This window comes from Salmo trutta, chromosome 1, assembly GCF_901001165.1.
Source record: "Salmo trutta chromosome 1, fSalTru1.1, whole genome shotgun sequence".
Classification (NCBI taxonomy): domain Eukaryota; kingdom Metazoa; phylum Chordata; class Actinopteri; order Salmoniformes; family Salmonidae; genus Salmo; species Salmo trutta.
The window spans coordinates 61,451,230-61,464,148 of NC_042957.1; the positions used below are offsets into that span (position 1 = coordinate 61,451,230).

General features: G+C 41.5%; 1 protein-coding gene across 1 annotated transcript; it reads right to left on the reverse strand.

Moving 5' to 3' along the window:
• Nucleotides 1–1,606: 1,606 nt before the first annotated feature.
• Nucleotides 1,607–11,496, reverse strand: LOC115204306 (uncharacterized). Its single transcript, XM_029769767.1, has 4 exons — nucleotides 9,233–11,496; nucleotides 8,640–8,690; nucleotides 3,857–3,923; nucleotides 1,607–3,743 (listed from the first exon to the last, which is right to left on the reverse strand). Exons 1-4 carry the CDS (start codon nucleotides 9,410–9,412, stop codon nucleotides 3,379–3,381), a joined length of 663 nt encoding a protein of 220 aa, XP_029625627.1. The 5' UTR covers nucleotides 9,413–11,496; the 3' UTR covers nucleotides 1,607–3,378.
• Nucleotides 11,497–12,919: the final 1,423 nt, after the last annotated feature.

The window sequence follows — 12,919 nt, forward strand, 5'->3', positions numbered from 1 at the left end:
AATGTAAAAAATAAAACCCCAATGACTGGAAAAAATGTGTGTTGTGTCTGGGTTGTGATGAGTCATGCTGTGCTACACAACACTTTCTCTCCTTCCTGCAAGGATAGAAGTAGATAATATCACTGATTTGATGTGTTGTGTGAAACCTCTGTGACAGTTTACAATATAAGCCAATATAACATCTTCTTTACTTAGCTCTCAGCCTCTAGAGGGTCTGTTCCTCGACAGCATAGTTAAAGGGAGGGCCCTTGAATGTATTATTCAACCAATGTGTGGGGGACACACTGTAAGGACCTCCTACTTTCACTTGATCTCTGGGGTCTCATGGTTCAGTAAGTCACACAACTATACAGATGTAGGATCTTAATTTTAGCCAGTTAGTTACAGCAGGAAAATAATCCCTTAGCACCAGGAAATGTGAATTATTATGTGTATTATAATTAATGGACATTTTTGTAGGGGTACAGTGCATTCGGAAAGTATTCAGACCACTTGACTTTTTTCACATTTTGTTACGTTACAACCTTATTCTAAAATTGATTAAATCAAATGTTTTCTCATCAATCTACACACAATACCCCATAATCACAAAGCGAAAACAGGTTTTTAGAAATTTCAGCAAATGTATTAATAATATAGAAATACCTTATTTACATAAATATTCAGACCCTTTGCTATGAGACTCTCATCATTCTTCAATGGAAGAAGATTGGAACCACCACGCCTCTTCCTAGAGCTAGCCATCCGACCAAACTGAGCAATCGGGGGAGAAGGGCCTTCTTCAGGGAGGTGACCAAGAACCCGATGGTCACTCTGACAGAGCTCCAGAGTTCCACTGTGGAGATGGGAGAACCTTCCAGAAGGACAACCATCTCTGCAGCACTCCACCAATCAGGCCTTTAAGGTAGAGTGGCCAGACGGAAGCCAATCCTCAGTAAAAGGCACATGACAGCCCACTTGGAGTTTGCCAAAAGGCACCTAAAGACTCTTAGACCATGAGAAACAAGAATGTCTGGTCTGATGAAACCAAGATTGAACTATTTGGCCTGAATGCCAAGCGTTACGTCTGGAGAAAACCTGGCACCATCCCTACGGTGAAGCATGGTGGTGGCAGCATCATGCTGTGGGGATGTTTTTCAGCGGCAGGCACTGGGAAACTAGCCAGGATCGAGGGAAAGATGAACAGAGCAAAGTACAGAGAGATTCCTGATGAAAACCTGCTCAGGACCTCAGACTGGGACGAAGGTTCACCTTCCAACAGGACAATGACCCTAAGCACACAGCCAAGACAACGCAGGAGTGGCTTCGGACAAGTCTCTGAATGTCCTTGAGTCTGAATACTTTCTGAATGCACTATAGATACATTTTTCTTAATGGAAATCAAGTCTGAAATTTCAGTGTAGAAATTACAAACTTTAGAAGCCTTTTTAAACCTCAAATACACTACAAGTTATTCTGCAACAGGGGGATCAAATGATGATCCTACATCTGTAGTTCGATATGACCCTTATTTCACTGTGTTGGTAATGATTCACATCTGGTGGTTTCACATCTGTTTATAATAGTTCTCACCCCCTACAGCGTTGGTATGACACCATTAGACTTAAATCTATTTGTGCTTTATTTTCATATAATTTCACAACATGTCTGAATTAGTCCTAATTTCTGTAATTATGGCTTCAACAAACAATATTTGAAGGTGAAATAAAAGCCATATACAAGTCAAATACTGTACTTCATTTATTTGTTTGGAGAAGAAAAAAAATCCAGTGCTTTCTTAATATAATAGATTACATTCATGTTTCCCAGCGGGAACTTCAGTTGTGGAATTTGTAACAACGTACATTTTATCCTAGTTTATTTGGCGCTATAAAGTCGGTTTCCATCCAATTTGCGATAGATTTTCATGCTAATATTCTAAAATCTGCTAAAACGATATGTGCATTCCCCCGCCAGGGATGTTTCCATCAAACATACTTTTTATGGGTAAAAGGCTGTGCTTGAGGACGTAGTGCAGATAAAAAATAACTTCTGCCGTTAAATTCCCATGTAGCCTACCGAATGAAAAATGGGTTTCCATCGCATTTTCAGCTCTACTGATGGAGTAGGAAATGTGTACTCTGATCTTGGAACATGCGCTCTAGCCAACAGCTCGCAGATACAGTGCGGTAGGCTACCAACACTATGCGATTATTGGATAAGAGCAATATTATTTGTATTTGTCAAAAGGCAGCCAAGAATCGATCATCATCACCAGAAGAAGACCCTCGATATTTATTGGAAAGGAGCATCACCTTGCACATTCACCCCTCTGTGAAGTTCATCATAATGTATTTAATCTGTAGCCTGTCGTAGTGGGAGAACCACACAATTTATCATGGCGTGACTCCAAGTTTACTTCGATATGATGGTTATTACATCAATATTTGCGCATAAAGGTATTTCCACTGCCATTTCTCGCATAACTAATTTTACCGACACAAAACGATCCCACCTTGTATAGCGTATTTTGTTTTGTCTAGATTTGGAAGGTTTACCGAAACAGTTTCCATCATTAAATGTTTTACCTGACGTACTTTACTCGCATAAAACGATTGAATGGAAACCTGGTTAGTGACATACATTCATTGATTATCTCTACATCTCATCCTACAACATACTCAACATGTCCTTCAAAATAGATATAGAAAATAAATAAGAAGAAAATAATAATAAGATAATATTGTAATAAGACATAAATAGGTTAAAAAACGAATATTTTAAATACAAAGCAATATGCAAATATTAAAGTAAACATTAAAGATACATTGATACTGTGCATTCTCTCAACAACCCTGTGCACATGACTTGATAAGACAATCCCCTGATTTATAGCTTAAAAACCAATATCTACTGGAAAAACATACTAACTATAATCCTGAGCGATAAAAACAGTGCTATTTCATCCAAGAGAGAAAAATGCTAAAGTAACAGTACAACCCATAACCCATGATGACCAATACTTTTAAACATATTTTTCCAACATTACAAGACACATTATTATTTTACATTTTTAATCCCCCTTCCCTGCAGGAGGCCTTTTGCATTTTGGTAGGCCCTCATTGTAAATAAGAATTTGTTCTTAACTGAGTATAAAGGACTGGAATAATCTTCTGTGATGAGCAGGGAGTCGGACTGAATCAGATTCAGACAAATATACGGTGTCTCCCACATGGTCTTCCCCACTACTCCATCTCTCTGACAGGTAGTGGGATGATGGGTTGATCCCAGTTAACTCCAGATCCCCAGGATCTATTCAATCAACCCCTACCAAATGAGTCCCAGATCTTGCCCCCAGCATGTGTCTATGAAGACAGGAGTGTCTATATCCAATAGAATCTACAGGTATAATTTTGGACCTATGATGCCCAGGTATGTGGCGGTGTAGGTGGTGTTGATCCTGGCAATAGGGGAGACAGTGACTGTGAGGTTGTCAGAGGCTGCTAGATCCACAGCCCTGCCCAGGAACCCTGTGCTGAGGGAGGTGTTGGTCATCCTTACTTCCAGCAGGACTCTGTTGGTCTTGTTCACTCTCACTATATGCTGTCCAGACACCTCTGGTGTCTCCAGAGTCACCTGAAGATACAGGAAGTAACAACCATCCTGGTTGATGGTCAGGGATCCGTCCTTTAGGGAGACAAAATGATTCGCCTTGGACTGCGTCTTCCACTTGATCACACTTCTCACCACCGAGACATCATTATCTGTGGATGATAAATTGAAAACTGGCATCAGTAATGTGGCTAGAATTGGAATATGTATTAATTGCGACTATATCTAAAAATTCAAAGAGACTGAACTTTCTAAGAACTCTCACCGCCTATACTTGTGGGTTCAAAGGTGAGCATTTGCCATGGCACTCTTTGTGGCTCCAGGGGTATGCTCTGCGGAGACAGAAATAACTCATCATTAGTCACTGATCTCTCTACTCATTGAAGTAATGGTGGGCATCCAAGCAACACGACTCAAATCCTAACAGTAAAACAAAGAAGGGTTGTGGTCAATTCCATTTAAATTCCAGTCAATTCAAAAAGTAATTTTCCTCATTGAAAAGCACCGAACATAATTGGAACTGGAATTTGAATTTCAGTGTACATCCTGAATTGACTGGAATTGAAATACAGTATAATGATCCCCAACCCTGGAACAAAGTATGATCTTCAAACTATCCTTTTTATCTGTGACAGGGTACGAACTACAGCTGTTGTCTATGTTTCCTTGGGGACCCTATTTAGGGAAGCACAGGCAGGAAGGTATAAAAGCACCCCTCAGTATCTGCAGAGACGGAAGAGGAAGTGAAACTTGTTTGTGTTGATGAAGAACAGAATAAATGCCTGCCAAAGGAGTTATAGCTAGAGTCTGCATGAGTACCTTAGTTAGAAAATCTCAGGAGTGGTCAGTGCACGTCACCTGACCCATATGGTAAATGGAAGGAAGGAGAAAAGCCTATCGATATTATTGTTTTTTGAGGAGACTACCTGAATATGTGAAGATTGGATGCAGTATGTGAGGTATGTGGTGAGAGCATTTGTGTCCAAACCATTACAGTGTGGAATTTGTAAAGGATATGGTTATGTGTCAAATGTTTGCAGACGGGAGAAGTATAGTATTGAAGAATCTGTCAATGAAAAATGTTGCAACTGTGGTGGGGATCATTCTCCGGACTTCCTTGAGTGCCTTGTTAGGGTGAAAGAGGTTGAGGTGTCAAGAATCAGGGCTGGCAGCAGATCTCTTATGTGGAGGCGGTGAAGAGAGTTGAAGGAGCAAGAGGCAACTGTGTTGAAGATATGGCGGTGGATGCTTTCCAACCAGTTGCTAGTGTTTTAAGTCAATTGAGTGATCTGGATACACTCATTGTGTAGAAAGTTGATTTTGTGGCATTTATAGCCACAGTGACTGACTAAGTGTCTAAGAAGTCCAAGAAGCTGGACATCATTATCTGCAGCCGAGAAGTTTTTGGGGCTCCAAGACATCATGGCAGAAGCACTGCAAGGACTATTGTCGCTAGTAAATGTCCCGCCCTCACAGGACTCTTTATAGCCTGTGTAGGGACCTGATTAGAATTGAGTTTTTTAGTTAATTTCTTTTTATTATTATTTCCTTTTTGGGGATCCTTATTATTCATCTGCACAGTAGCTGGCGGAATGCACATCACATCAAATTGTTGCGATCGCCATTATACCATAGAAGAAGAAGAAGAAGAAGAAGAAGAAGAAGAAGAAGAAGAAGAAGAAGAAGAAGAAGAAGAAGAAGAAGAAGAAGAATGGCCTGAGTGAACAATCTTAATTTATCCACCATTTTTGGTATTTGTTCAAGAGAGCTTTTTGTCCCTGAAGAGAATTTGGAGATGTTGTACTGTATTGGTTCTGAGCAAGATTAATGTTTGAGGGCAATCATTTTGAGAACCATGCTGACTTTTTGAAGAAGAGTTTGGGGTGAGGTCAAATGTGCTCTGAAGGTATGTTTATTACATTATCTGTATCAATGCTGATATACAGTACCAGTCAAAAGTTTGGACACACCTACTCATTCAAGGGTTGACTATTTTCTACATAGTAGAATAATTGTGAAGACATCAACAGTATAATATATGGAATATGTGGAATCATGTAGTAACCAAAAAAGTGTTAAACATATCAAAATATATTTTAGATTTGAGATTCTTCAAAGTAGCCACCCTTTGCCTTGATGACAGCTTTGCACACTCTTGGCATTCTCTCAACCAGCTTCACCTGGAATGCTTTTCCAAGGAGTTCCCACATATGCTGAGCACTTGTTGGCTGCTTTTCCTTCACTCTGTGGCCCAACTCATCCCAAACCATCTCAATTGGGTTGAGGTCGGGTGATTGTGGAGGCCAGGTCATCTGATGCAGCACTCCATCACTCTCCTTCTTGGTCAAATGGTCCTTACACAGCCTGGAGGTGTGTTGGGTCATTGTCCTGTTGAAAAACAAATGATAGTCCCACTAAGCGCAAACCAGATGCGATGGCGTATTGCTGCAGAATGATGTGGTAGCCATGCAGGTTAAGTGTGCCTTGAATTCAAAATAAATCACTGACAGTGTCACCAGCAAAGCACCCCAACACCATCACACCTCCTCCTTCATGCTTCACGGAGGGAACAACACATGCGGAGATCATCCTTTCACCTTCTCTGCATCTCACAAATACACGGCAGTTGGAACCAAAAATCTCAAATTTGGAGTCATCAGACCGAAGGGCAGATTTCCACCGGTCTAATGTCCATTGCTCGTGTTTCTTGGCCCAAGCAAGTCTCTTCTTATTACTGGTGTCTTTAGTAGTGGTTTCTTTGCAGCAATTAGAAATCTCCTCTGAAGAGTTGATTTGTCTGTTATTTGTACTCTGTGAAGCATTTATTTGGGCTGCAATTTCTGAGGCTGGTAACTCTAATGAACTTATCCTCTGCAGCAGAGGTAACTCTGGGTGTTCCTTTCCTATGGCGGTCCTCATGAGAGCCAGTTTCATCATAGCGCTTGATGGTTTTTGCGACTGCACTTTAAGAAACGCTTAAAGTTCTTGAAATGTTCCACATTGACTGACCTTTATGTCCTAAAGTAATGATGGACTGTAATTTCTCTTTGCTTATTTGAGATGTTCTTGCCATAATATGGACTTGGTCTTTTACCAAATAGCACTATCTTCTGTATATCTTCCATACCTTGTCACAACACAACTGATTGGCTCAAATGCATCAAGAAGGAAAGAAATTCCACAAATTCACTTTTAACAAGGTACACCTGTTAATTGAATTGCATTCCAGGTGACTACCTTATGAAGCTGGTTGAGAGAATGCCAAGAGTGTGCAAAGCTGTCGTCAAGGCAAAGGGTGGCTACTTTGAAGAATCTAAAATCTTTGTTTAACACTTTTCTGGTTACTACGTGATTCCATATGTGTTATTTCATAGTTTTGATGTCTTCACTATTATTCTACAATGTAGAAAATAGCCAAAATAAACAAAAACCCTGGAATGAGTAGGTGTGTCCAAACTTTTGACTGGTACTGCATGTGTGACAATATAAAAAATGTTCTATTGTTCTGTGCTGCCACTGCAATAGTGGATTTATTTTTTAGTTGGCTGCAGACTATTTTGTGTTTGGAGAGGCATTGGGAGTGGAACCAGTAGTGACTCAGACTTCCATTAAGGTGATTGTTTATTATGTTGTGCGTTTTATATTTCAGTGAAATATTTACTCTTTATTTATAGTGTCCAACAAGCAAACCTAAACCTCTAAGCTTAATAACTTTAAAAAAAAGATATCTGCCTTTCTACTGTTTCCCTTCAATGGGCATAGTAGAACCTGTCATTATTATATTACTTATGTCTAGATGTTACATATCCCTACAAAGTTTGCTGTCACTTATACAGATATAACAGTAGGTACAGTTATTCTAACAGTAATGTTCCATATAGGGCAGGGATGTGCAACTTTGATGGGGAAGGGGGCCACACACTATCTGAACTCATCATGAGGGGCTGCAATCGCTTGCAGGTCTGCATACCCACATTCATATCCACACATGCAGTCAGAGCTGGCCCTACCCTTTTGGGGGCCTTAAGTTACATTTTATTGTCTGATTGCTGACATTCTGTTTACCTGTCTAGAAGCGAGAGCGTGCCATGTGAGTGCTCAGTTGGGGAATCCATCTTTTAATTAAATTGGAGGGGATGGGGTTAGCATCAAACGATTGGATTTAATACTTTCTTGTGCACTGCTCAGCGACGCAAACAATAACGTTTCCATCAGAAACGATTATGGATACCATCCAACACGGGACACATGCTGCTAAAACATCTACAACAACGGGTAGGGCATTTCTCGCAAGCTCTATGGAATGCCCTTAGACCCGGCTTATTGATAAATTAAATAATAATCAAGGTGTCTAGACATGGGCTAGATGTTGCATGCCTATCACATTTAGGAATGAATTTGAACTAGTTGCCTCATTTAACACTTACTGATGCCACACTTTCATGATCGTAAAACAGAGATTGAAATCTGATTTCAGAGAAGGAGAATCTGCACATTTCCCTGCATGTGGATATGATGTTATGACATATCACCTTTCCCAGCAGTGCGATGAGGCTGGTGGTTGAGCCCTCTACTGTCTGAGAGCCTGGCGGATGATACGTCAGACAGAGAAAGCGGGACTGACGAGGTATGGCCTAGCCTAGGCTCAGGTCCCTTCCAAGATGCATTCAAGTGTTTGGATTCTATTCAAAATGATCTGTTGCCGGGTCTCCCAAAACTCAGTCCTGGGGTCTCCCTGGGGTACACGTTTTGGTTTTTGCCCTATCACCACAGCGTATCAAAATAATCAAGCTTTGATTATTTGAATCAGCTGTGTAGTACTAGGGCAAAAACCAAAACGTGTACCCCAGGGAGACCCCAGGACTGAGTTTTGGGAGACCCTGGTCTATTGTATATCCTATTGGCAGGCCATGTATATCATGATGATGATGATGTTTTGACTACTCTGTCTTGGAGGGGGCAAAAATGAACAAAACGTTTGCATGGGACATGTTAAAACATGTTTTGAAGTTGAAAACATGTTTAAACCCGTCTTGTGGTTAGCTTACCGGAGATGTGTCTGCTGTGGGTTTTGGAGCTGAAACTATTTCTGGCAGAGGCTGGGGGAGGGAGATAGGACAATCGTCATGATATTTCCGCTCAGTAACTATGTTGTAAGTAACAACATTTGCCCGAGAAAAACATTTGTATTCTACTCTTGGCTATATGAAACAGTATTAATATGATACACACAGTGATCATTCAGTAGCACACACCCAGCCCTTTCATATTGGAGAACAGGGTTCTGCTGTCACCAGTACTAAACCACACATAGTGATGCGTTTCCCCCACCAGCTGTGATGCTACTGAAACCACTTCAGAGGCTTGTACTCAACAGGTGCAATAGGCAGGTGTTACCACAGCTACAATACACTGCTTTATTGACACACATTGATCCAACTTCAAGATCTCATCTTATTTTTACACAAAGTGAGCTACAATACATATGTCAGATTTAATTCAACTTGATTTCACTAACTATGTCCCTCCCTAAGTCGTGATGGTCAGGGGCTCTTTTTCAATAAAAAACGAGCAACAGCATTGCATAGTTAACACACCAGAGAGTGTGTAAGTGTGTGTCTATGCAGGTTAGCAGTCTTACCAGTGCGTGTGGCCTGGTGATGACGAGTAGGGTGATGGAGACCACGTGGCTGACGGTGAGGAGACCGACCCAGAGAAGGAGTCCACTGACCAGGCGCCGCTGGCTCCCCTGGGCCCCCGGGCTATGATGGTGGCAGTTCTCTGAAACCTCACAGCGATCCATCGACTGCTGCGGCATCATCAATCTGCAACGTCCGGCCGTGGGGGGGGAGAGAGGCTCGGGTAGAGCAACCTCAGTCCCCTGAGATGCAGCAGAGTGCAGGAAGAGAGAGAGATGGAGCCGCTGTGTGTTTGTCCTCTTGGCTTCCTCTGCTGTGAAACCTCAGAACACTGCTGTGTGTGTGTTGCGTCTGTATCCGACGAGGACGTCTTTATGTCTGTGTTCTGCTCTGTGTTCCTCTGTAGCTGTCCAGGACAGGAGGCAGGTCGGGCTGGTACTTTCCTGAGTGACTGAAGGAAAACAAAGAGACTAGATAACTCTTCACGTACGGGACTGGCCCTCCTACTATTCACACTACTCTCATAGAGAAAGAGGAACACCACTCACAACCAATGAGAAAACGAGGGTGTGATAAACATTGACCTTTAAGTGAGAATGAGTCATTCACATCCTTCCCCTAAATAGATTTTACAATGTGATTTGTCAGCTACTACTATAAATCGAACCAATAGATGTTGATAGTGTTTTGGCACTGTTCAATGTGAGTCCATTCACTTTTCTGATGTGTCAGTACGTAATTTGTTTTCTTTTTCTATTCTCTTCCTCTTTCTCTTTCTATGCAAAAGTACTGTAGTAAAATACAGGTCAAGTCAACATATTCAAACCCCACTCTACAGCACAATAATATGATAACATGTCACAAGGTTGTGTTTCAAATGTTTGCATCTCTAAAATCTCCCAGTCTCAGCTGCATGCCAGGCTGTGCTGTGCACCTCTTATGGTTTCACTTTGATTACTTGTGGCTGACCTGGGAAAAGTCTCCGGACCACACAACAGGGTTAAGGTGTCAATCTTGGTATTTGAGTATACTGACCTGGTTAGTGATGACAAAGGCCAAAACTACACCTACACATATGATGATTAGATGGACATTATGGAACAAAACACTTCCCTAGGTGAAAGTTGGATACTACTATCCGTTGTTTAGGTTGTAATGGAAATAACTGACCTTTCCTTTCTTATGGCATTTGAGCAATAGGCTTTGTAATATACTAGCACACAGGAATGCGGGTAAAATAACCATGTTAATCTGATGTAATGGGTCAAGTGTAAAGTACAGATGACGACATGTAGTAATTAGTAATTAGAGCAGCCCTCAGGCACTACAGGTAAGTATGTGCATGACATCTCCCTTTCTTTGGATCATTTGTTTCTCAAAACAATGTTCTTTCAACTCAGTGTTTCACATTGCAAACAATATGCAAACAAACGTTGCTTTTTTTTGATGATTGTCACATTAGTGATTGTCACATTATTATTAATGTCTTGTCAATGTCTTTATTTTTTCTTCTATTTTTCGTTTTGTTTGTTTTTCAACAGTCTCTGTTTGAACTATAAACACTGACAGAATTGGCATTCTGATAGGTCTCATTCTGATAGGTCTTCCATAACGAGTTGAATTCACTGGTGTGTCAGTGTTTACATTGTTGCTTTACATTGTTTGCTTTGGTGTTGTTGGTGCTGGAGAACACACAGGTGAGTAATTTTCTTCCAGGCTGACACTTGTTTCAGGTTCTCTTTCTACTGGATAAGGTAAGTCCATTATGGTTTCTGAGTGTCTCTCTGGGTGTGTTGTTTCATGTGTTTTTTAACAGGTGTCTCCGGTTCCTTCAGTAGATTCTCTCATTTTGTGTTTGTACTATGTATGACCTTGGCTGGTCATGTTTTCCAATTAAAATTGCTGGTTGCCATTTGTTGTCTTGTCTGTTCCTGACTCGTTCTCCTTCCTTCATGACCAAAAGCTTACCTGTGCTTTGGTCAATGTAGTGTTTTGTCTCTGTTGTCTGCTTGTGAGCCTGCTCCTGATATGCTGATAGAGTCCTGGATTTAACAATCTCTCTGACTTCAAAATCTTTGTCTGCAGCCTCCTTCACATCAGTAGGTGTGCAGGTGAGAGACATACTCCATCCAGGGGTGTTTCTTTACTCAATGAGAGCTAAGTATTCACTATGTAACAGCCTTATTCTAAAATTGATTAAATAGTTTTTCCTCATCAATCTATACACAATACCCCATAATGACAAAGAAAAGAACATCAAATCTTTTTGGAAATCAAATGAAAAACTGAAATCACATTTACTTAAGTATTCAGACCATTTACTCAGTACTTTGTTGAAACACCTTTGGCAGTGATTACAGCCTTGCGTCTTCTTGGGTATGATGCTACAAGCTTGGCACACCTGTATTTTGGGAGTTTCTCCCATTCTTCTCTGCAAATCCTCTCAAGCTCTGTCAGGTTGGATCGGGAGCGTCGCTGCACAGCTATTTTCAGGTCTCTGCAGAGACGTTCAATCGGATTCAAGTACAGGCTCTGGCTGGGCCACTCAAGGACATTCCGAGACTTTTCCCGAAGCCACTCCTGCGTTGTCTTGGCTGTGTGCTTAGTGTATTTGTCCTTTTGGAAGGTGAACCTTCGCCCCAGTCTGAGGTCCTGAGCGCTCCGGAGCAGGTTTTCATCAAGGATCTCTCTCTACTTTGCTCCGTTCATCTTTTCCTCAACCTTGACTAGTCTCCCAGTCCCTGCTGCTGAAAAACATCCCCACAGCATGATGCTGCCACCACCATGCTTCACCGTAGAGATGGTGGCAGGTTTCCTCCAGTGAGGAGGAAACCTTTGCTCCGTGACACTTGGCATTCAGGCCAAAGAGTTCCATCTTGGTTTCATCAGACCAGAGAATCTTGTTTCTCATGGTCTGAGTCATTTAGTTGCCTTTTGGCAAACACCAAGTGGGCTGTCATGTGCCTTTTACTGAGGAGTGGCTTCCGTCTGGCCACTCTACCATAAATGCCTGATTAGTGGAGTGCTGAAGAGATGGTTGTCCTTCTGGAAGGTTCTCCCATCTCCAGAGAGGAACTCTGGAGCTCATTCAGAGTGACCATCAGGTTCTTTGTCACCTCCCTGACCAAGGCCCTCCTCCCCCGATTGCTCAGTCTGGCCAGGCGGCCAGGTCTAGTAAGAGTCTCGGTGGTTCCAAACTTCTTCCATTTAAGAATGGAGGCTACTGTGTTCTTGAGGACCTTCGATGCTGCAGAAATGTTTTGGTACCCTTCCCCAGACCTGTGCCTCGACACAATCCTGTCTCTGAGTTCTACAGAAAATTCCTTCGACCTCATGGCTTGGTTTTTGCTTTGACATGCACTGTCAACCTTGAGACCATATATAGGCAGGTGTGTGCCATTTCCAAATAATGTCCAATCAATTGAATTTACCACAGGTGGACTTGAATCCAGTTGTAGAAACATCTCAAGGATGATCAATGGAAACAGGATGCACCTGAGATCAATTTCGCGTCTCATAACGAAGGGTCTGAGTTTGTTATGTAAATAAGGTATTTCTGTTTTAGTTTTTTTATACATTTGCAAGAATTTCTAAAAACATGTTTTCGATTTGTCATTATGGGGTATTGTGTCTAGATAAAACTAATACAATTTAGAATAAGGCTGTAACGTAACAAAATGTCAAGGGGT